Below are 21,415 nucleotides of genomic sequence, written 5' to 3'. Positions count from 1 at the left end.
ATGACTATTCTAGCTGGAAACAACTGATTTTTAATGGAATATCTCCATAGGGGTACAGAGGAACATTTCCAGCAACCATCACTCCTGTGTTCTAATGCTACATTGTGTTAGCTAATGGTGTTGAAAGGCTAATTGATAATTAGAAAATCCTTGTGCAATTATGTTAGCAAATGAATAAAAGTGTGAATTTTAATGGAAAACATGAAATTGCATGGGTGACCCCAAACTTTTGAACTGTAGTGTATGTCACTAGACCGGCAGTGTGAAACTCATTTTAGTTCAAGGGCCACATACAGCCCAATTTGACCTTAATTGGTTTCTCATGAAAAATAAGTTCAATTTCAACAATATTATGAATCAGTTTATCATTTATACATGTGCATTACACCTTACAGATCACAGTGTATCTACAAAGGCACATAACATTTAGTCACATGTATCTGAAACTGAAAAGTATAGTATTTTACTTTATGATCAAAACAACTTGTCAAGATCGAGAAATTATATTAACTTTACGGTTTTACAAATTTACAATTTGCAGTTGATGTCTATCTGTAATTTTTACACTTTGCACAGACAGACAGACAGATAGACAGATAGATAAACAATAAAGGTTATTATATACTCTGAAAATGTTGCTGTACAGCACTATACCATAAAAAAAAAAAAAAATTCTAATTTTAAAATCTATAGAATACTAAATGAATCTAATATTCAATATACAGTATTTACACATTTCAAGGCCCACAGGCCAAATTGGATCTGCTAGTGGGCCGGTTTTGGTCCACACTCTAAGAAATTTCCCTGTAAATTAAGAATAAAGATCTGGCAACTAAAGTTGTCAACATGATACTGTTATTCTATAGTAAACCTACTGTATTCTACAACAACAGTTTAGTACTGTAAAAATATTGCAGTATTGTGCTGTTTAGATGTTTTACAGTATATCACTGCCAGTATTTCGGGTGCCATTACACTGTTATTTGTAGTGTAATCTTCATAAACAGTTTATTACTATAAAATGGATATCAGAGAATGTGGTGATATAAAGAGATAACATTGCTAAAAGCTAATGATTTAAAAATGTCACATTTTAAAATGAAAATCCCTGGAAATAGCAAAGCATACAAATGAACTGGACAAGAGATGACTTTTCATCATTAGGCTTTTATTAAAGCCAATTCGGTATCAAACACATTTCAGCAACTGACTTATTCAAACTCATTAAATTTTGATTTTGTTGATACCAACAAAGCACCTACAATGAAATGACAAAGAAAAAATATATTAGGTGTGGTAGGCAAAGATCCCTTAAACTTTAGATGCAACCCTGCCCATTCATCAAACAAAAAACCAGGAAATTCAAATCATTAAGCAAAATAGAGGCTTCCACTTAACTAAGAGCTATCTAGTTCAATACACATTTGAATAAAATTTTTGCATATCAAGCAAATTTACCTTTCCGAAGCAACGACAACAGCTCTGATTGGGTGTTTGCTGCTCCTTCAAGTATACAAAAGACACCTGACGGGGAGGAAACTCCACAGAAGGTAACCTCAACATCAGCTCAATATGAGGAAAAGTGCTCTCAGGTTTCTCATTCTCACAGTTCTCTACCAGGTGGCCTGTGGTCTCTTTGGGCAAAATGTTTATGTCCAACAAAGAAGTACTTGGTCAGAGGCCAGACAGTACTGCAGACAGCATCACACTGATCTGACTTCAGTCGACACCACGGAGGAAATCATAGCACTCCTCCTTGAAGCACAGAAGAAGGATTTGGTGTTGCCTAATATGTGGATCGGTCTCTACAAGGATGTCAATCACACATGGAAGTGGTCAGGAGGGACAAATATATCACACCAGTTCTGGCCAGGATTGGCAGACATAACTGAAGCTAACTTATGTGTGGCAATAGACCGAACACAATGGAAACTAAAGGACTGTGAGAAGCAAAAATTCCCTTTCTGGTGCTTCGAGAGCCAACTCGTTTTGGTGAAGGAAAACAAAACCTGGGAGGAGGCGATGGAGCACTGTCGCCACCTGGACAAAGAACTGGTAAGTCTGCCCTCCAAATCTGCTCTGATTCAAGCCCTGCAGAGTAGCAGGACAGTCCAGACAGACCGCGTGTGGATCGCCCTGCGCTACCTGGCTAACACTTGGCTGTGGATGGATGGCTCCACAGTGAAGGACAAGATGTGGAAGCAAAGGAAGAGATCACAGTGTCCCGACTGGCGTCACCACTGTGGGGCTCTTTCACAAGAGGAAGAGCAGTGGGACAGCTGGGACTGTGCAGACACGCTTAACTTTCTCTGCTATTAAAATGTGAGCGTCCTAAAACCTACTGTGCACCCTGCCAGGAACTGTGAGAAGATTCCTGTACTACTACTACAAAGAAATGTTAGAATTTACTACTGCGTGTGTTTCTAGATATGTACATTTCTATATATTTTGTCCTCTAAAATCCACACTTGAGCTGTTTTACTCATCTATGTCTTTACAGTCACATGAAGTGGTGAGATGAGTGTGAAGGGATTTTAATTCATTTGTAACCCATATCAAATATAAATTACATAATTTAAATAGTTATTTATTCTGGACCCTTCCTTTCTGTCTTTGTTATTTTAATATCTCTCCAAAGGTACTCAAACTGGACATATGTGCTTATACTGAATGCAAACAGTTACAAAATATTAATTAAAATCAACTTGTGTGTATTTTTACTTCAACCCTTAGAAGCATGAGAGGATCACAAATGACTCGGTGAGGTTGTTTTCTTGGAACATCTTTGTAATGAAAAGTTTTTACCTTTGCATTTTCCAGCTATTCCTCAAAAAACATGTTTTTGACATCACTGCATTAAAATTTTTAAGTTACCTTTTACACTTTTAAAGAAACTGTATTTTTGTATTACTACCCCAAGCTTGTTGTCATTGATAATATCATACAAAAGATGATGAAGTACACAAACTTGGAGGGACGGAGAGCAGCAACAACTGGAGGAAAAGAGTGGAAAAATGCCAACAAAATGGTTGTGGACATTCTTCTATTGCTGTTCCGTGTAATATTTTTTATTTTCAATTATCAAAATGTTCAAAATGTGTTATAAAGTGAAAAATAAGCATATTTCAAACACGAAATCATTCTTGTGTGGACAAAAATATAATACAAACAATAATGCAAATGACTATTTTAAAAACACATTGATTCTTATACGGGTCTTTTTTTACCTGTTTTTGAAGACTGTAGGGTCCAATCACTGGAGCATCTAAGGATTAAAAGAGGCACAAATATCTGCTGAGTGGCTCACTGACTGATATGATGCCTATGTTGAATTATTTAGTCTGGTATACTATCCCAAATGAAAGCTAATCTCCTTCATACATTACATCTCTACAGCAGATCTTGTTCAAATAAAAAAAATTAATTGGACTCAACCTGAGTCATTACCTCTTCTATTGCCATCTACAAGGCGCTACAGAGTGTTGAGATTTTGCACTTCAAGGGTTTCAAAAAAAACAACACTTTTCCTGAAGAGCCATTGCAGAACAGAACTAATAAATGCTGCTCGACTCCCGCCACCACCTCAGCATCAACATAATGTTTCACATCGCAGGATTAATCGTTTTTATTACGTGCAAACATCTCACAACGTGCAATAATATGAGGGCTTACATACAGTATTTTTACTTAACATTTTCCATATTTCCAAGATGCCACTGGCTTTATATGCTTTTTTTATTGTTTATTTTTATATTTTAAATGTACTGCTTTAGGCACAGCAAATTTCGTTTTAAATTTTTATGCAATGACAAAAAGCCATTCTGTCATAATATAACATATTAAATATTAAATATACAAGGTCACTTTTCGGGCTGCACAGTGGTGTAGTGGTTAGCACTTTCGCCTTGCAGCAAGAAGGTCCCTGGTTCGCGTCCTGGCTTTCCCGGGATCTTTCTGCATGGAGTTTGCATGTTCTCCCTGTGCATGCGTGGGTTTTCTCCGGGTACTCCGGCTTCCTCCCACAGTCCAAAAATATGCTGAGGTTAATTGATCATTCTAAATTGCCCGTAGGTGTGAATGTGAGAGTGATTGTTTGTCTCTGTATGTAGCCCTGCGACAGACTGGTGACCTGTCTAGGGTGTCCCCTGCCTTCACCTGAGTCAGCTGGGATAGACTCCAGCGCCCCCCGCGACCCTAGTGAGGATTAAGCGGTGTATAGATAATGGATGGATGGATGGAAGGTCACTTTTCACACTGGGTGAGGGGATACTCTGGAGAGGGACTATGCATGTGTGAAAATGCTGACTTTTTTTCTTTTTTGTTTTTAAACGTGTTTGTAGCAGTTGATCCAGTAAATTAACCACCGCTGTCATTTCACATGATGTGACCTTTATCAGCCCTCGTTGTTACACTCTTGACAGCCTATACATGTCTGCAGTAATGGTTCACTGACCGAGCGTGCTGGGCATGAGGCTGCCGTGTAGCTGCTGGAAAGCCGAGTGGTTGCAAAGGTCAGCGTGGTGTTTGCTGGTCGCAGATCAGCAGCGACACCGAACAAGACCATGAGTCCATCACTGCTGGTCGCAGATCAGCAGCGACACCGAACAAGACCATGAGTCCATCACTGCAATTATCCAAACGTGTAAAATGTCAATGCTTTTACATGAACATTCTCATTTCAGTCACAAAGAGACATATAGTGTGTGTGTGTGTGTGTGTGTGTGTGTGTGTGTGTGTGTGTGTGTGTGTGTGTGTGTGTGTGTGTGTGTGTGTGTGTGTGTGTGTGTGTGTGTGTAAGTAACAATGTTTCCCATTAATATAATCACAAACAGTTGGCTGCATGGAAAAACAACCTGAGCAGACACCCCTTACAGATCTCCCTGCACAGTCAGTACTGTGTCTCCATCTACTGAGCATGTCTTGTCATTTCAGCTGTGAAGTTAAACAACAACAGGGTCAAAACATTTTTTGATGAGAGGCCATCGTCAAATTACTCTCATACAGTGCTGTTTTCTATATGAAACCAAACTTAATGACACTCTTGCTGTTTAACTAGCTGTTTAGGTGATTTCAGAATTGGAGGACATTTTGCGTCCTACCCATCAAATTTCAAATAATCCATGTACAAAATATTAAAACATGCAGTTATTGTGTACATTTACTTGTCCTGAAACCAAATCTAGAAAAGAACTATGAGACAAGCGAAAAATGTTTCAAAATATTTTTAAAAATACCAAATAACTCTGGTGTACCCCCTAAAATGCCATTTTTCTCTTGTCCCACTCCCCTGATGACCAAATTAAATCTCAAATAAAACTGTTAAAATTAAATTTAAATCCCCCTTTTGTATGATTTTTTTTCATTGTTGTCTCTTGTAATAGTGGGATTTTTTTCAAAATCAACATAAAATTTTAAATAATAATTATTATGCATGGAACATGTGTCCCACAACAACCCCCTGTTAGCATAACCTTTTTAGCTGATAGAAGAAGAAGAAAAGAGTGAATCACATATAATGCTGGAATTAACATCATCAAACAGTTTTCCAAAAGAATGGGTAGAGCAAAGCTATTTCCTCTCTTTTATTTTCCATATTTTCATGACATTGTCAGACTTGATTGAATGTCTCACTCTACCTCATGCAACCCTGTTATGCATATTATCAGGATAAGAAAAATTGTTTTTACTTTATTCCATCAGACTGTCCTCTTGGTCAGCAGTAACAGCTAGATAAATATCTAGCTTCTACTCCTGAGAAAAAGCTAACATTAGCATGGATTAGCAGCTCTGTTACTGTGATTGGAGTAGGGTTAGCATACAACAAATAAAACAAGGAATAAAAATTGTACTATTGATGTGTAAGCTGAGCTAATCAAGTCTTTGATAGCTTATTACATATTATTGATGAATGTGGATGAATTGTAAAAGAGAAGGCTATTTTTTAAAAAATTTGAAGCCAAAATGTCCTCCAGTTCAGGAATGACCCATTTATTATTACAGTGTTGCTGCGCGACTGTTTTCAAAACATATGTAAACTTGCTCTTTCCAAATGTTTTAGTGATTTGGGCATTTCGTCCTCATCACAATAAGATACCTTCATTAGGCGTGCTGTTTATTTGGTCTTGCTTCACCATGAACCGGTGTAAACACCTCCATGAAAGTCTGGGAGAGGCTGAACAAAGAAGTGGGGCCTTTTTAAAAAGACTTAATTATAGCCCCACCTGCTAACTGATGTCCGGCCAAAACATGAGTGACGTAACACAGCAAATACCGTAAATGGCAGTACAGTGGTGCACTGAGTGACGTCAGTTACCGTAAATTACACTATTAACGCAACGAGAACTACTCAATTTGTGGCTTTTACTGTCAATATCAGAATGAAAATTAATTTTTTTCATTCAAAAGAAAGCTAAGTTACATAAAGACATCTCAATAGTATTGTTGTTTTGATTCACCTAATCAATCAACAAACTGTCTTGTTTTTCAGATTTTTGTACCAAGCTTGACAAAGGTGAAATACATTCAACTGTTATAAAACACTGTAAAATAAACACTGAGCAGCTGTAATCCAAAAGGCCTATAATGTCGCTTCAGATACATTAAAATCTACCCAGATGGTTAAAACAAACTCCATTCAGAAAGCATCCACTCACTCTGCTGAGCCAGCATCTGAGTGTTACACTGCCATCTGTTGTAACAAACACAGCATTACAACTTAGGTCATGTATTTTTATTTTTTGCCTTGTCACTTCACATATTGAACTGTATGAAAAACATTTCTCACAGGGACCCTTACAAACAAAAACGAATCCTGCAGATTTAATTAAGATAGCAGACAAATAAACTGACAAACATACTGCACTGTGGATGTCGTCCACTTCCTTGTGTGGCAGTTGAGCATATTTTTTAAAATCTTTTTTTTTTTAGTTTTTACCTTTGTCTAATTAAAGCACAGAAGTTATTACGAAATAGGACAGTGGTTCCCATACTTTTTGGCTTGTGACATATTTAAAATGAAGCAATCAAGAGACTCCTCAGGTGTTATGAAAATGTTACACAAAAGGGATTTTTTTCCCCCTTCATAGATTTGTCTGATTTTCAGGTTAAAATTAACCAGTTGCCCCTAACATTAAGAATGGTATGCAGAAAAGTAAACAAAATGAATTTCCTGATCTTCTTGATAATACTCCAGGTTGTCTCCAGGTACTCTATATCCATATAATTTTACATAATGTGAACTATATAGGTGATCTAATGTGCTCATTTTAATCTTAATGTAAAAAATAGATTCTCAGCACGACATCTGGTAGCTGCGTCAAAGGGAGGTAGTTTACGGTAAAACGGCGCCCATTACCATGTGATTTCACCGATGTTTGTAAACATGCGTCAGCCACATGTGATTCAGGCGACGAGGAAAGACTCTCCGGCTGTCCGCCAATCGGTGACCGGGGGAGTGTCAGGGGCGGGGTTCCCGTGTTGCGCTATGGAAAATCGTTAGGGGGATACACTGTGATAAACGTGCGCTCCGAGATTGATAACAGAGACAGTGAGGCTGAAACGGGAACCCGGCGGAGCCACCATTCAGGCGAGCACCGGGTCCGAGCGGCGCCGGCCGGGAAACGGATCCGTCGGCACGAGAGGAACAGAGGCTTGGGATAAACACGTAAGTTATTTATGCTATAACGAGGCCAAAGCGACATAATGGTGCGTATGTTGCGTAGAGAATACCACTATGTAATTCATAACCGCTGGAGTGCTGGATGGAAATGTAAGAATTTAAAAATAAATAAATAAAAAGCACAGAAGCGCTGACGCAAAAGTAGGAAAAAAGAAAATAAAAGTTGCGTATTCACAACCCCACAGGACTGGGCATGCTGTTGTTGAGAAAGGTTCTAAATATTCTTTCTTTTTAAATCACGTTTCATCATCGATATGACAACAGGTAAATTAAACTGCGTCAGCGCGAAGTCCGACAAGCGACATGAATCCAGTGGGAATTTCCGCTGCGATGCTCGGACATGCTGCGACGGCGTGACAGCGTAGTTGTGTTCGGTCTGAAACCTGACTTGTAACCGATTTAGATGTTAAAATGAGGATGTAAACAAAGTGAGTTTCGAGGGGGGGCGGGGGGGATTCGGCAGGGATGGCGTGTCAAGGAAGAGCTCGGAATAGGATGCTGCGCAAGAGATGGATAGTGCGTAATCCTGTTGTGGGAGAGGACGACGTTACGCAGTTCATATTGGCACGATCATTTACCACCTCATGGTCTCTTTTTTAGAACGTCGCCACTATGGACAGACAAGTTTTTCTTGAAATGAAAAAGTGTACTTTACAAACATGGCCACAGATCAACCGCGGGGATTCGTTGTTTGTGAGATTTAAGGGGAAATGAAAACTTAAGCTAGAAGTGAGGAACACAACAGTGACGCAGCTTAATTTGGGTTTCAGGTGTCACACAACATTTGCTGCGTCACAGAGATCCCAGGAGGTCCTTAATAGTAATCTGGCTTTATAGTGCGCACTTGATATGCTGAAAACACATATTTCCCGAACATAGGGGGTGCTGTTGAGTCAATGGGTTTATCATCTGCTGTAGAGGGATGTTGACATACAGGTATGTCCTCTCTCCCCATCACTGATCAACCTTTTTTTTTTTTTTTTTTTTTTTAATCTCTGGGGCTGCCTTCTTCGATACATTTTGTACTGATGGCAAAATATAAAGTGATTTAATTTAGAATGACTGCCAAAGTCTTCCTATGCCTGAGTTGTAGTTTTGTGCTCCATCTGTTACTGCAAAGGAACCAGCTATTTAGCACGTTTGTCACCGTTCACTAGAGCTTGTGATGCACCCCTTTGAGAGGACAACAGAACACCGACACGCCCGACGTGATGCCACTGTTTTTGTTGTTGACACCAAGCCTGCTGGCCTCTCTCCCACCTTCCTAATAACCCCAGTGAAGAAAGGTGTGGCGCCTCCTGCTGCTCACCTGCCAAAGACACAGGAGATGAAGCGCTTGATCACCTCTCAGAGGTTGTGAGGTGAAAATGAGACACACATTGGGGGAGCAAACTCCACCCTGTCAAGTAGATTTGTTCAGTCAGTACGCGAATCAGCAGTAGACTTCACGAGTTGCTAAACCACTGGCAAGGAAATGGAAGGCGAGAGAAGGGGAGAGGACCTTTAGAGCTTTAATTATGTGTACTGAATAGAAACTTGATTCCTGAGGGAATGTCGTCACAAACAGGTAAAGGTCGTGGGAAGAAGCTGATTACTGAATGGCTGTCAGGGGCGGTCTTACAGCAGAACGTCACTGATCCTTATTTGTATTATTCTGAAAATATTAATATAAAATAAACCGTGTATCAAATGTTTGGTCTGTCAAAGCTCATCAAAATATTTTCCACCGACTGTTAGAATCATGCCAGTGCAGTCATAATGTTTACCATGTCCTCTGAGGCTGACCAGTAGAACAAGTGACCCACTTTCACAGACAAGGAAACGTGACCTCAATAGTTATTTTGCTATTCTTTTGGGGAGAGGCACTGCCTCTCAAGTCAAACAAACACAAGCTCAACTCAACCTAGTTTTATTCAGAGTTCTTGGAGATTTCTCAATAATGCTGTTACGGAGCGCTAAAAAAACAATCCCTGCTTTTTCAGCTGGAGCAAATGCAATTCAGCTGATACTGGTGGACCCAAACTAAATGCAGCAGAGGAGTGCTTTTAAGAGGCGAGAGAGGCGTGAGAATCTCCTGATGGATGTGTTTACAGCAGGGGAGCCCAGCAGCACCTGTAGCCCACGTAAACCTTCAGAGAAAACGGTGAGCGACCCACTGCCTTTTAAAACAGATCCCTCCTACACACAGATTATAGAATAGGAGGTGGCACGGAGCCGAGAGATGACAGTGCTAAAATTAAACTCGGAGCACTGCTGGCCTTGCTAGATGACGATGTATTATTAGACAAGTGTGAGGCAGCATTCATTCGCAGGTATCAGTAACAGCTGTACACCTAACGTGCAGCAAATTGAGCAAAGAATTTAATTTACAAAGTGCTATAAGCTACTGTAAATCACAAGGGACTACTCCATATTGCTTATTAATGGCCTTGGTATTTCTGTGTAGATTTATATATTAAGTTCTGTAATTACTTTAAGACTAAGGCTACTTAAGAAAAGTGGAATAGTGAGTGAGCTTCTTGTTACGTCTGTGTTTTTGTCCAAAATTACTGGGCAAAAACATTAACCAGGTTTTCCATGTCTTGGAAACTGGAAACCTCCATGACCACATTTCAAATCCCTTAAATCTTCGTTTACTTCTATCTCTACATGTTTAATTTGTAATGCCACTCTCATTATCAGCAATACATCTGATATTTCCCAACAGACAGAGCAAGCGCCAGAAGAGAGTGACAAAGTGTAAATCATGTCTCACATCTGCCGTCTTCCCATTTATTTTCAACCCATTTTGCGGCACATCGACCAAAGTGTCACGCTCATATGAACGCTCACAATTTGTTGCTCCAAAGTGAAGATGAAGGAATATCCGAGCTTTTATACGATCCAAACATTTGTTCACAGGCAAAAATCAGCAGGAAATAAGCTGTGATTGGTCAAGTCAGATGTCATGGGATTCTTTTTGTGATTCCACAGCTTTGTAGGTGATTATGACCCACATATATACATATAATGCTGCATAGCACATTTACATATATGTAGTTAATATGGTTTCCTTAACTGCAGAATTGTTTGAAGGCAGTTTAAAAACCCATTACCTCGATGAGTTTGCCCCTCTCACTCTTGATAAATTAGGACCTCTAATCTGTAAGAGGATTAGCCACCTACCCTGTTTACACGTGCCTGCATGCAACAACCTCACCCCCCGCTGTTATAAACACACAATGTCACACATATGGAAGCATTCGGTGTCTATTTTATGTCACCTGCTCTAATGTGACCCAACCCAGTGGCCCGCCCTGTGACACAGTTTGGCAGGTAACAGTCTGCTGCCTGATGCACCATCAGTTCTTATCCAATTTCTTAAGCCACAGATATATATTATGCTACCGTTCACTTAAATAAGAAAACAATTTGATCCATACTGACTGAAAAGTTATTTGTTGTTGAGTTTGACTTACCTTTTTTTTCCATTCCTATGATTGTGTGGACATCACGTGCAGCTTAATATTGTGGCTTCAAATTCAACCACAGTTGCGCAATTCACTTTTGTTTTGGTTTTTAAAGGGGCTGATGCGCCTTTAACAAGCAGTAGCTGGTCAGGTGACTCGGCAGAAAAAAAAAACTGCTTCGATGCAGAAAGCAGCCTCTGCACACACACAATGGACTGCAAAAAGAGCTTGTAGTAAAAAGATCAAGAGAGCAAAACAGAGTTCACGAATAGTAATGTTACGTGGGAGGAGTCGGAATAAACAAGGCAACGACGGATAAAAGGAGTGTTGCGGCCTTCAGACTGCACTGTCTGCCTGAGTTATTCTGGAAGCTGACACTGTATTCATGTAAATACTGGGAGTGCCAGTCGAAATCAAGGACATTTTAGCCTCGTTTGGGTCAAAGTACATATCCGTAGAAAAATGCTAACTGTCGTGTTCTCCCTAATTTGATTATCAGTGAAACATACAACCAATCAGTACAACTGCTTTTATTTTAGAAGCCAAGACATTAAATTGCCAGTGAAGAGGATTAAGGACTGACAGACAAGGAAATTGTCCCTGAAAGACACATGAAGATTTTGGATTAGTTCCTACGTCACCTTTTCCCATCAACAGGACAACAGCGTCTGAGACACTGACAGAACAGGATAATGCCAGCCTTTTAATGCCAGACCTACAAACAGAATACAGTGAGTTTTCAGATGAATCGTGTTGGTTTTGTGCTGTCAAAAGAAAACGGGAGCAGCAGTTGGGCAGAGAAAGTCTCAAATGAGTTCCCTATAGACATTCTGTCTTCTGCATGCCTCATTGGGATGGACAACAGGGGTTCATGCTAACGAATCCTTACCTATTTCAGGACCTGGTTTTTCCATCTTGTACCACAGTCAACCCCAGTTGGACTGGCAGCAGGACTGGATGCCTGAGGCAGACCCAGGAGAGGACACAGTATCCTATTGTGAATTACAAAGAAGGCTGCGGAGATCCATTTTTCCACAGTATGATTCATAAGCAGTTTTTGTTAGGGTTCAAATCTCTGGTGCCAGCCTGCTGCCGTGGCCTTTCTTTAACCAGGATCTTGGTCATTTGATGCACTTTAATGCAAGGAATTGAGCTGCTGTATCATTCTTTAAAGTGCTGTCCATGACTCAGTGGTTCTTCTCATTGGTGCCAGCAAAGAATCTTCCTAAGTGTCTGGTTCTATTTTAATCTATCTCTCTTTTGAGGGAGTCAGAACTCTGTAGCATCAGCTCACATGTGAGCCTCAGAAAACCTAGCAGTATTTAGACAGAGCTATCGTCACAGAACGTATGAAAAAACAGGTGGGAATTCTGTTTTACATTAGAAAAAATAAAATGCAGAAATGCTGTTATAACACCATGCCTGAACTTGAAGATTGTGTTTTAAACTGCAGAGGTTTGCGAAGGCAACAGAATTTTTATTATACGTATCTAAAAAGTCAGTGCTAGAACTGTCAATAATTTTTTCTGTGCTCTTCAGAGAAATATGGTTAATGGTGATGATGAATTTAGACAAGCACTGTATCTTCTAAAATGTCTCAATCATTACAGTCACCACATTAAGCAATTCCACTAGAAGAGAATGGAAAATGAAATTAGCATTAATTTAACTGCACACAAATCAGATGTAGCAGCTATAGGTCGAGGCACTTTTAATAATAGCATTAGAATGATTTAGTTGTTGAAATTAATTCAACATGTTGACTAACTTAGATAAATGAGTTTGATTGTGAGTCTCCACTGACATCATGCAAAACAGTCATTAAAAAACACGTTTCAAGGTGATGACAGCAGTGTTTCTTTCTAATTTCAGATGGAGACATGGATTGAAATTATGATTTTTCTTAAAGTCATCCTCCCCAGGGAACTGGTTTCAGATGGTGTCTTAGAGTATAAAATCCCATCTAGCACCATTTGAAATCGGTGTTCTTGAGTGGGAACAGACTTCAGGAATGACGTCAGGGTACAAGTGTATGCACTAGGTTGGCAGAAAGATTGCAGTTTAGTGGCATTGTTTGCATTCATATTTTTATACCCCATTCAAGATTTATGATGCATTCAGGCAGTTCAAGTCATTTAAGAATATCAATAAAACACATCCGCTGATGATGACAACAGGTTCTCCAGACAGCTCATGTTGGAGTCCAGCCTTCTGACCACCTGACCCCCCTCTCACCAAGGCTGACCGTTTTCCTCTGGTGTTCAGAGTTTCCATCATGTCTAGCACCATTTGAAATCGGTTACAATGTGGAGGGACTATCAACAAACATTCTGCATCAGCTACATGATGAAATTCCTCCAACTACCAGAAGATGGCAGCCTCACACTACCAACAGCATTCATGTAAGGAGGCCAAGTTAGAAGAATCCTGGAAACAGTGAAAGACTCACTGAATGACCCTGTTCGGGTCGGAGACCAGCAAAAGTTTGGAACAAAGCATCACTTGACATCAAGGACTGCTTTGGTTTCGGAATTTGTTTTCTTCTTTTATCATGTTGCAGTTACTCAGCCATGATGTCTGCAATTTGCATAGTTATCTTCAAGGAATAGCTGATAAAAAAAAAGAGATTATCTGGGTAAATGTATTAGTAGTCCAAAGGCTGTGTTTCACTTATACACGTTTGCTTAGATTTAAATATGTAAATGTACAAAATGCTAGATTCCACTTAAATGAACATGTGTTGTTTATAGCTATTTTTGCATGTCCAATAATAATCTCATTTATTAAGTCTTCAGGAAAATGCTGAAGAATAATTAAGAATTATTTTGTGTACTATAGCAAATATAATTTTGTGTTACACAACTGATCTTCAAATTCAATATGTTTTTGCTATCATTTGCTTTTACTTCAGCTTAGTTAATAAAAAAAAAAAAACAGACATATGTTTAACATCAACTACTGTTGGTATGAGCTGAACCATTTTTAATTACAGCCTGTCATCTCTCCAACTCCCGGGCAGAGGCAATTCTTTCGAGTTTTTGAGCTTTAAATTAAATTTAATTATAGCACATAATCTTTTAATACATGCCAGCGCGACATTCTCATGCTACATTACGTGGAGACCAGATGGCAAATAAGGACCAACATTAGCTTAAAGCATCAAGCCTGTAGCTGTCAACCCTTTTACCCTTCACATGTCACACAGCTGACATACGCATTAATGCAGTTGTCTTTTTGAATAAATTATTGAAAGTTCTTAATTAAAATGTATGAATGATTAACCCACACTGTCAAGGTTGTTAACCTTGACAGTGTGGGTTTAGAAGTGTGGTTCTGGAAGGTGAACAGCAGTTTTTCCAGAAAAGCAGTTATGAATCTAAGTAGCTCTAATACATAAAGACTCAGTTCAGTGTTTGCATTATTATTATAGCATAGTGAGATTTTATTTTCATGTTGTCTCTTGTATTTATCCCCCATTTTAACTTATAATAGCAGTATCACAAAATAAATTATGTGAAGCATCACTGCAGTACTTGACAGCTTGTCTTAAACTCATGCGCCTGCAAAGATGCTAGATCAATTATTTTGTTTAAGTAACTGTACTTTATTCTGTGTTCTTCTGTGTATGTGCATCTGGACATAGAAATACTGTTTGTCTTAAGGGAAAAGACTGGATTGAATGCCAAAATGTGTAAGTGTATGTTTTCTGTAATTCTGTCATCATTAAACCTTGATATTTTTTTTTACTTACTGTATCGAACACCCACATCATAATAAAAAATAATAATAAAAAACATATAGCAAATGTTAATGATATACAAAACAATCACAGCCACTTCATCTGCTGAGTCACACTCCTATTTCAGTTGTTATGTAAAGACTTTGCTGGTTTTACTGATTGAGCTATTACAGATCTGTCATCACTTTTACCAGCAATTAAGTCTATTGAACCACTGGCACCAGAAAGGTACCTCCTCACAGCTTCTTAAATCCTCCACTGACATTTTCTCGCACGAACAGCACCCAAACGGGGTTATCTGCTAAGTAGTGCCGTCTACCACAGCTTTATAATGACTCCCTACTACCTGCTGACCTTGTCAACAAAGATAAGTGCCAGCCAGTCCAGTCAAAGCTTAAATAAAAGGGGATAAAAACTGAAAGGCTATCCTTGAGAGAGGTAAATCTAACTCACAACATGACCTTATTTTTATCTGTGGTGTCTGCGAGGAGCCAGCCTGGCAAAAGAGAAGTCTAAAAACAGTGCGTTTCTATGTCAACAGCAAACAAGATAATTTTCCTCAGTGTCCTTTTACGTTGGAGCTACAGTGAGTCATTGGGAGTGCCTGATTTAAATGTGACATCATCATCAGCATCATTGATTCTGGATTACAACACGTTTTGCTTTGACTTGTTGGGCCTGTTTCACTGTGTTGTGGTAAGTTTGACTGGTATCTCTGGTTACATAAAGCTACATTCAGAATTTTCCTTTGACCTCAGCAGATGTAGGAGGAGGGCTGCCAATTAAAATTACAGATTGGTCCTAGCAGACATGGAAATTAGAAGCGCTGAAATAAAAGTAGAAAAATCAACCAATAGTATGTTTAATTCATGAAGCAAGACATATTATAGCCTGTTTTAAATGAGAAGCTGGAATCATATGCATTAAAACACACCCTTGCTCCTTAACTCTCAAAGCAGGCGTAACTTAATTGGTCTGGTATGAACAGAGACTGCTGTTGCTGAGTCTATTAAATTACTTCTTCTTTCTTTCTGCCTAGGTAGACAAATATCTATGGTATTTCAATGAGCTGTATCAGAAGGGAATAGTGTTAAAAGTTGATCCACATCAAAAGCCTAAGTGAAAAGCTCGTCATCATCGACAGGAGTTTAACAATGCACATTTTCATGCAGTCTTTCTTGGAAGGCATTCATTGTATAACACACATTTGTGCACACAAAGAGCGACAGAAATAAGCTAGAATAGGGCTTTTGAACATCACTCAAACCTCTTTAGTTGTCATGCCCACATGCCAGACACATTCTGACGTCAGAAATGTGTGGAGGGAGTGTTTTTCAGTTCGACCATCCACAGAGCACTTCAGTTAGTCTACAAGCATCTTTACGCTACATTTTAACATAATTATTTACAGTTGCTAGTTCTTAGAATATAGTTAGTCAAAAGGTGGGTTATCTATAAACTGACACTTGTTTTTTAGACCTCAGAATCAGCCTGCCACACCTTAATACTGAAACTTAATTTCTGCTCTCACTGAGATATGTTCGCATCATGAGTGTCTGTAAGCTATGAACCATAAAGACCCATTTTGTGAACAGAGTTATACTAAGCTATACTATGTCCCTGACCCGATGATGTTTTCTACCAAAATAAAAATGAGAGTAGTGTGCTCAAGTAAAGCTAATAAACTATACTGTTGAAGGTGCTTCCACTAAGAGTTGCTCTATTAGAAACTTCTGAACATTTACATTAAGATCACTGCCATACAGATGGTGGAGTATCTGTGCTGGACATCTGTTTTTGATGTTCTGCCTTGCCCTCAGTGGGAACCATTTATGTCTTGTTTGTCTTAAGCTTAAAGATCTTCATCCGCTCTACTCATGAGAACAACTTAAAGAGAAGTCTATTAACACTAAGAGGTTTCTCTCTTTTCATTCTTTCTTTTTTTACTTGAAAAAACTCCCACAACATAGTTGCGCCAAACCCACTCTAACAATATGCCTCACATTTTGCCTAACCATGCAAGTGATTCAGCAAAGATACATGAATCATAAACAAGACTGTATATGTCCCTTGTTCCAGTCAGGTTTACTCTACAACACCACATGAGTCAGTTCCTTTTCTTGTTTACCTCATGCGTAAAACTCCATCACTCCCTCTCCCTCCCCCACCATGTTTGTCTGTGTGGCGGGAACAGGATTAAATGGTCTCATGCACGAGAGCATTTCCTCCCCTTTGTGTCATGCAACAACATGAAGACTGATCGTGATCTTGAAAAAAATATGTAATTAAGCCAATAAAAAAGTCCTGCTGTGTGTTTATTTAAAATGTCCTGAAAGAGAACATTTGATTTTTGACATTGCACTAACTGGTGTACACACATGTCCAACTCAATGACACTTCAAGTAGACCCTTTATAAGTATCCATACTAGTAAAAAAAAAGGGGGGCTTTGAAACACACCTACACTACCATTCAAAAGTTTGGGGTCACTTAAAAATGTCCTTATTTTTGAAAGAACAGCATTTTTTCAGTGAAGATAACATTAAATTAATCAGAAATACAGTCTAGACATTGTCAATGTGGTAAATGACTATTCTAGCATGAATGAAAGTGTGAGTTTCATGGAAAACATAAAATTGTCAGGGTGACTCCAGACTTTTGCATGGTAGTGTACATTTAGTTTTGACAGCATTTAGGGTTATCTTTTCTGTGAATATGAAAGCATTTGCAATCAATCTGCCATTGGAAAATGTTTTATGATACACATAGACCCTGTTTTAACACACTACAAATTATCAACAGCCAAGACAAACAAACAGAAGGCACATCAACAGTTAGTATGATTTTGTCATGATAAGCCTCTCGTCCTGTCTTCATGAGTATTAGTATCTTTATCAAGGCATTCATACCACCTTATGTCAAAAAGAATAATTTTAACACCCTGTAAAGCAATAATGTAATTGCAAATTACATTTAGTCTATTTAATTTCACAAATTAGATAGACTAAATGCTCCTTAGTTGTGCGTTTATTCATTTAAATACAGATAGTTCATAGTAGGGGTTACAAAAATATGCACGTAATTACATAACATCAATACCACTGGTGGGTGAAGTGGGTCATATTAACATTGGAAGCTAAAGCCTCCTCGAGCAGGACAAAGGTCTGCCACACCGCAAACACGACTTGGGAATGGCTTGAGGAATATGACTAACAGGTGTTGATCTGGCCTCAAAGTTCCTTAGATCCCAATCTGATCAAGCTTCCACAGGATGCACTGGAACAAGTCTGATCCACAGAAATCCCATCCTGCAACCCACTGAACGCAAAGGATCCACCACCAGACACCACAGGACACCCACAGAGTTCAAGCTCAGAGCTGTTTCAGTGGTCCAAAATAGACCTACACAGTATTAACCAGGTGGTTTTAATGTTGTGGCTGATCAGTGTATGAGAGGTTCTTGTTTGTTTGTTTGTTTGTGTTTTAATAAATGTACACTACCGTCCAAAAGTTTGTGATCACCCAGACAATTCCATGTTTTCCATGAAAACTCACACTCATTCATGTGCTAACAGAATTGCACGAGGGTTTTCTAATCATTAATTAGCCTTTGAACATGATTAGCTAACACAATGTAGCATTAGAACACGAGTGATGGTTGCTGGAAATGTTCCTCTGTACCCCTATGTAGATATTCCATTAAAATTCAGCTGTTTCCAACTAGAATAGTCATTTACCACATTAACAATGTCTAGACTTTATTTCTGATTAATATAATGTTATCTTCATTGGGAAAAAAATGCCTTTCTTTCAAAAATAAGGACATTTCTAAGTGACCCCAAACTTTTGAACGGTAGTGTATGCATAAAAACTATTTACTGTTTCACTGTTGGAAAAAGGTTGTTCTTTTGATCTAAAAAATGTTTTAAAAATATTTTCAAAGAATCAGTAACTGGATCACCACAAATAGGATGGAGAGCTGTCATCAGTCTGTTTCTGCTCTACCCAAACCGGATATGGACTCATGGAGATCCAACGGAAAATGAACATGTGCTGAGTAAAATATTACTCTTGGCATGCAAAACTTTCACAACTCCAGTTTTTATGATTTCCACAACGTAAAACAAAAATTCTTCGATGTCATTGGCTTCCTGAAAACTGTATATTCTGGAAGTGTTTTTAGTGATTTTGACAGTGATGCTATAGCATGAGTCAGGATGGGTGTGCTACTCTGCTTCTGCAATGGAAAAACAGGGTTAAAAGAAGGAGGAATCACTTCTGCTGATTTTGGTGAGTGGAACACTTTACAGAGGGAGGACACCCAGCACATTTCCTGCTGTCACCAAGGTGATAGGTCACTGTACTCCATGTGCTGAGGTCACAGCTGAAAAAGACTGTTGAAGCAACACAAAAAGGGCACTACAGTTGTTAGTCATTAGATCTTATAAATAGTACACTAACTGGATTACATCCACATTATTAGTTAATTGTAAAACGTGATTATAGTTGCAAAGCTGGACTATTGGTCCTCTGATTAGTGTGAATTGAATGAGATTCAATAAGAAACCTGGTTATTGTTTATATTTTTAGCAATGATAGCAGCTTGTTCGAGGAATTTCGATGTTGATCTGAAACATACACTACCAGTCAAAAGTTTGAACACACCTTCTCATTCAATGGTTTTTATTTAATTATTATGTACATTGTAGACCAATACTGAAGACATCCAAATTATAAAAGAATATATATGGAATTATGTTGTAAACAAAAAAGTGTTAATCTTCAGTATCAATTTTCAATGTAGAAAGTAATACAAATAAATTATAAGTATTGAATGACAAGGTGTGTCCAAATTTTTTTGACTGGTGGTGTATGAGATGTTCTTTGATTCACAATGATTAAATAGTGTATGGGCTTTCCAAGTCCTAGGAGGATGAATCCTATTGACTGACACTGACTAGAGACATCATCATATCTGTATTTGGATTTGATTGGATGGTTTGAAATGAAATTCTCTATCTCCCTTAGGATTTGTCATAATACCTTTAATTTCCTTATTCTTTCTAAATCTTACTTGCAAATACCTAGAAAACTTTCTTATAATACATCCTCATCTGCCTCAGCTGTTGTTTTTGTTCTAATTAGCAAATGTTAATATTGCAATATGTTAAACTATGTTGGTATTTGGCTCAAAGCACCACTGTGTCTGTGCACATCCTCATGAACTCGCTAAAATGGCTGTAGACTTAGTCTTGCTCTGTGCGCTAGTTGTCTCTCTTCAGTATTATCCAACATCAGCAGCCTGTCTGTCTGTTTTGGCCTAGAGCCAGTTCATTCCCACTGAAGATGTGAAAAATCACTCAAACAGCTGGGTGCTGTGCTTTTAGCCAATGTTAAACTGGAGAAAGTAGTCTTTTTGTGAAGACCTCGGTTAAGCTGTGGATTTGTCACACAGTGCAACAGCGTGGCTCATTGATATGTGGTCCACAGTAAAGACATAGAAAATGCTTGTTAGGATTAATTAATTGTTGGTTTCAGTCTTTTCATTGGTATGTTGTCAATTATAATCCCATCCTTTTAATCCCTTTATTACTTAAATCCACAAACAAATGGACATGGCTCCAGTGTGACCAACAATGTGGGCCCCACCATGCATAAGTGCTTTTTTTTTTTACTCTCTGGGGGCGCTGAGGGTGGAGGATGGTTGAAGACGACAAATACAACCACTGTTGTCAAGGCGTCTGTAGTCTCGCTTAGCCAACCCATTCAGCACTAAGGCTTTGAGAGCAGCAACCAATCCCTCCCCTCTGGTAATTAACTATCTGCTCTCATAACTAAGATGGATAATTGCCATAATGAATTCATATCCTGTTTATGTCCATGTTTTTCTCTTCACAATTAATCCAGTCATTCCACAAAAAGCTCAGGTCTTTTACTCACACAAGGAAACTGTAAAACTACAGCAAGAATGATTTACTGAAACCTGCTGGTTCTCCAGACTCAATAAATCCTCTCTGTTGATCCCAAAAAAGGCTCAGAAATCTCTGGCTCCACAGCAGACCAAGGCACAATGAGACAGTGTCACCACATTTTATTATGGGGCTTTTCTCTGTACTGGTCCACACCCCGGGCAGGATAATGGTTTGCTCCTATTCTGCTGGTACCACAGTGAATACATTCACTGAGTCTCCTCTAAGGGACTAAACATACTTTTTAAGATGTGAAAAATGTTACATCGTGTGCTTCAAAGCATTCCTTTCTGAATATAAACATTTCTGTTTTTACATATGATTTGCTGTCCATTGTAAAATAGTAATGATTTTGATTTGACTTTTTTTCTTGCAAAATCTTCTTTCACATCTGGTTGTAAACATTTTGTATAATTCTCAGCTGTAGCTGCAATAAAAGTATCAGTCTTTTACACATATGCAATGGATGGTTGAGCATTTTCAAAGTTCTGTCACGTCTCAATAAGCCCTTTCATTTACACATTCAAGGTCAAAAACATTCTTATCTTCTTTCTGAGAATTTCCCCTCACATCACATTTAA

At 38.6% G+C, this 21,415-nt stretch overlaps 1 protein-coding gene and 1 long non-coding RNA gene across 2 annotated transcripts; both read left to right on the top strand.

Annotated features, from left to right (window-relative positions):
- The first annotated feature begins 1,530 nt into the window (after positions 1 to 1,530).
- LOC118469940 (secretory phospholipase A2 receptor-like) lies at positions 1,531 to 3,429 on the top strand. Its single transcript, XM_035945800.2, has one exon. The coding sequence runs from the start codon at positions 1,573 to 1,575 to the stop codon at positions 2,317 to 2,319; it is 747 nt and encodes a 248-aa protein (XP_035801693.1). The 5' UTR covers positions 1,531 to 1,572; the 3' UTR covers positions 2,320 to 3,429.
- A 4,087-nt stretch (positions 3,430 to 7,516) lies between these two features.
- LOC118469937 (uncharacterized) lies at positions 7,517 to 14,873 on the top strand. The gene is made up of 3 exons (XR_004846920.2): positions 7,517 to 7,663; positions 9,661 to 9,821; positions 12,026 to 14,873. It is a non-coding gene; the product is annotated as an uncharacterized LOC118469937 (long non-coding RNA).
- Positions 14,874 to 21,415: the final 6,542 nt, after the last annotated feature.

Source organism: Amphiprion ocellaris, chromosome 5 (assembly GCF_022539595.1).
Source record: "Amphiprion ocellaris isolate individual 3 ecotype Okinawa chromosome 5, ASM2253959v1, whole genome shotgun sequence".
NCBI classification, from domain to species: Eukaryota; Metazoa; Chordata; class Actinopteri; family Pomacentridae; genus Amphiprion; species Amphiprion ocellaris.
The sequence above is the reverse complement of the archived record's forward strand: the minus strand, read 5'-3'. Positions and strand labels throughout refer to the sequence as shown.